Source organism: Penaeus vannamei, chromosome 32 (genome assembly GCF_042767895.1).
Source record: "Penaeus vannamei isolate JL-2024 chromosome 32, ASM4276789v1, whole genome shotgun sequence".
NCBI lineage: Eukaryota > Metazoa > Arthropoda > Malacostraca > Decapoda > Penaeidae > Penaeus > Penaeus vannamei.
Window position 1 is genome coordinate 9,031,323 of NC_091580.1, and position 2,352 is coordinate 9,033,674.

General features: G+C 37.6%; 1 protein-coding gene across 2 annotated transcripts in view; it reads right to left on the reverse strand.

Annotated features, from left to right (window-relative positions):
• Nucleotides 1-450: 450 nt before the first annotated feature.
• LOC113823490 (uncharacterized) overlaps nucleotides 451-2,352 on the reverse strand; it is a 237,374-nt gene continuing 235,472 nt past the window's right edge. For both annotated transcript variants that reach the window (XM_070144705.1, XM_070144704.1), the window contains exons 32-33: nucleotides 2,340-2,352; nucleotides 451-2,151 (exon numbers count right to left, since the gene is read on the reverse strand). The exon at nucleotides 2,340-2,352 is cut by the window's right edge and continues 83 nt beyond it. In XM_070144705.1, the coding sequence (XP_070000806.1) occupies nucleotides 1,774-2,151; nucleotides 2,340-2,352 (391 nt within the window). In that variant the 3' untranslated portion in view covers nucleotides 451-1,773. The remainder of the gene's footprint in view (nucleotides 2,152-2,339) is intronic.

Below are 2,352 nucleotides of genomic sequence, written 5' to 3' on the forward strand. Positions count from 1 at the left end.
TCCAAAAAACAAACAAACGAGCAAACTAAGCAACGCTACCAAAAAAAACCCTCTTTGGCGAAGGTAAATATGTGTATGATTTACTCTTTGCTTCAGGATATAGGAAAGCTACAAATATGCTCCATGTATTACGTTCCTTACTATGTCTAGAAAGTGCAGTGCCATTAAACATCGCCTTTGATCATCAACTTTGCTTATTGTGAGTTGGACTGATTTTAAAATCACTTTCAATCTCCAGTGGTTTAGGTATATGAGGAAAGTCCATAGATGAATAGACTCTAGTCATTAAACATTTAAGAGTTATTGATGTTCATTCTCAGCTGCGTCACTGGCGGATTGCATCGTACATTATTCTAAAAGATTTATTTATACATACATATAACATGCCTTACATCCACATATATGTAAGACCCGCATAAAAGTAACTGACCAAGAACAGGTAAATAAAAGTTTCATGTTACAACAAAGAACTTTATATATAAAAATTTACAATGCTTAAGCCACTCTACAATGCAATTGCACCATCCTGTTAACGCACCAATTATTTATCTTTGGCAAACTTCATAAAGATTCAAATCCAGCTCGATGTAAAATTATAAACTCAACTGTCTTACCTTACAAAGGGGGAAACTTAATCAACCATGTAAATTACGTGCTTTCCGGATGAGTAAACTTTTGAGAAAAGAACAAAGGGAGGGAAATGTATTACAGAGGCAAACGGATCGGAAAGAGAGGAAGACGGGTGCTTGGACAACCTCTGGGGTTTTGGTTCTTATTTCTAGTTTCTTTGTTGATTTTTGTTGTCATTTTTTGTGGAGGGTAAGGTTCATAGCATATATTGGAATGTCTGATTTATATTAAGGCTTTTTAAGCTACCGAACAATCATTTTTCACAGTCAATAGAATTAGAATGTAATACTGATATTTAAATGCAATCTGAATATTCCTAAAATAAGCATTTCACGAACAAAAGAGCCGACTGTATCGAAACTAGAGATAATACTTTCGGTTCAATATTTGCTATGAAATAAATGCAATGACTCCATGCACAAAAGATTCACAAAATTCAGCTTTTTGGGAAAAAATATTTTGATCTGTTCTACTTTAGCATTGATCTGATAAACGTAATGTGAATTTCTAAATTCATTTTATAGATATCCAAAGGATCTTTTAATCAGTAAAAGTAAACACAGTCGAAACATCATGCAGAATAACTGCTCTACAATGCGACACATTTCATGATTGTGTAGAATACAGCGGAGTCCTTCACATTGCTTTATAACAAGCATATTGGTGTAAAGTCCAGTAAATGCTATTACGGTCTGCTCAGGAATATAAAACTAAATACAGTCAACCATAAGTATATAAACTTCAGACAACATTCACTCAGTTTACAATAAAATGCACCTTATTACAATGGTGTGTACATAAAAGCTGATTTCAGCACATAAAACCACTGGCATTTAACCCAAAATTTTCGTTACAGAGCACGTAATAATAATAATATATTACAGTACTGTCTCTTACGAACTTTTTTTGCCAGCATGTATTAGAATTAGTATCACTTCTGTCTTATAGAATCTCATGTCACTATATACAGCAGTTGTACTTGAAATATCCTGCATCTTCTGCTTATTACATACCCCTAAAATTTAATCACATCAATGAGAAATGACATGAGAGTGACTCATGTTTTACTTAGATGACACCACTGCTCTCGAAATGTTTCTTTACTTATTTACTTTGAATTCCGACGCCATCGCCCATCGCCATTTAGCACAACAGCCAGCACCTTGCACACACGACCAAAGCCACGGCCGACAGCCACAGCGACGGCGCGAAGGGCTGGGCGCCGTTCCCGATCACCGCCGCCTCGGTGAACGTGGCAATGGCTGAGGTGGTGTATTCTATGGTTCTTGTGGAAGCATGTTGCCTGGTGGTAGTCCCCAAGGTGGAGGTGGAAGTGGAGGTGTACGCTGTGGAGGTCGAAGTTGACCTTGTGGTGGATGTCGTCCTCTCGTCCACGCTGGCGCAGACGAGCGGATCGGTCTTCAGCACCAGCCAGTCATAGGCCTCCACGCGCCCTTGCTTTCGAAGTTCCGCCCCGACGATTTCGAGCACGCGGGCGTGGTAGGAGTTCAGCCAGTGACACTGTCAAGCAGTAACAGAGAGTTGTTACACAAAAAATCTCGATTAAACCACTGCATTTGGAATAATTTAGATTATCAATAAACAGAAAATATTTTTTTCATATTACCACAAGGTTATAGTTACACATATATAATGTATATCAATCTGTCAATTTACCAATTACTGTATATATATCTACATATATTTACCTGCACGTTACTC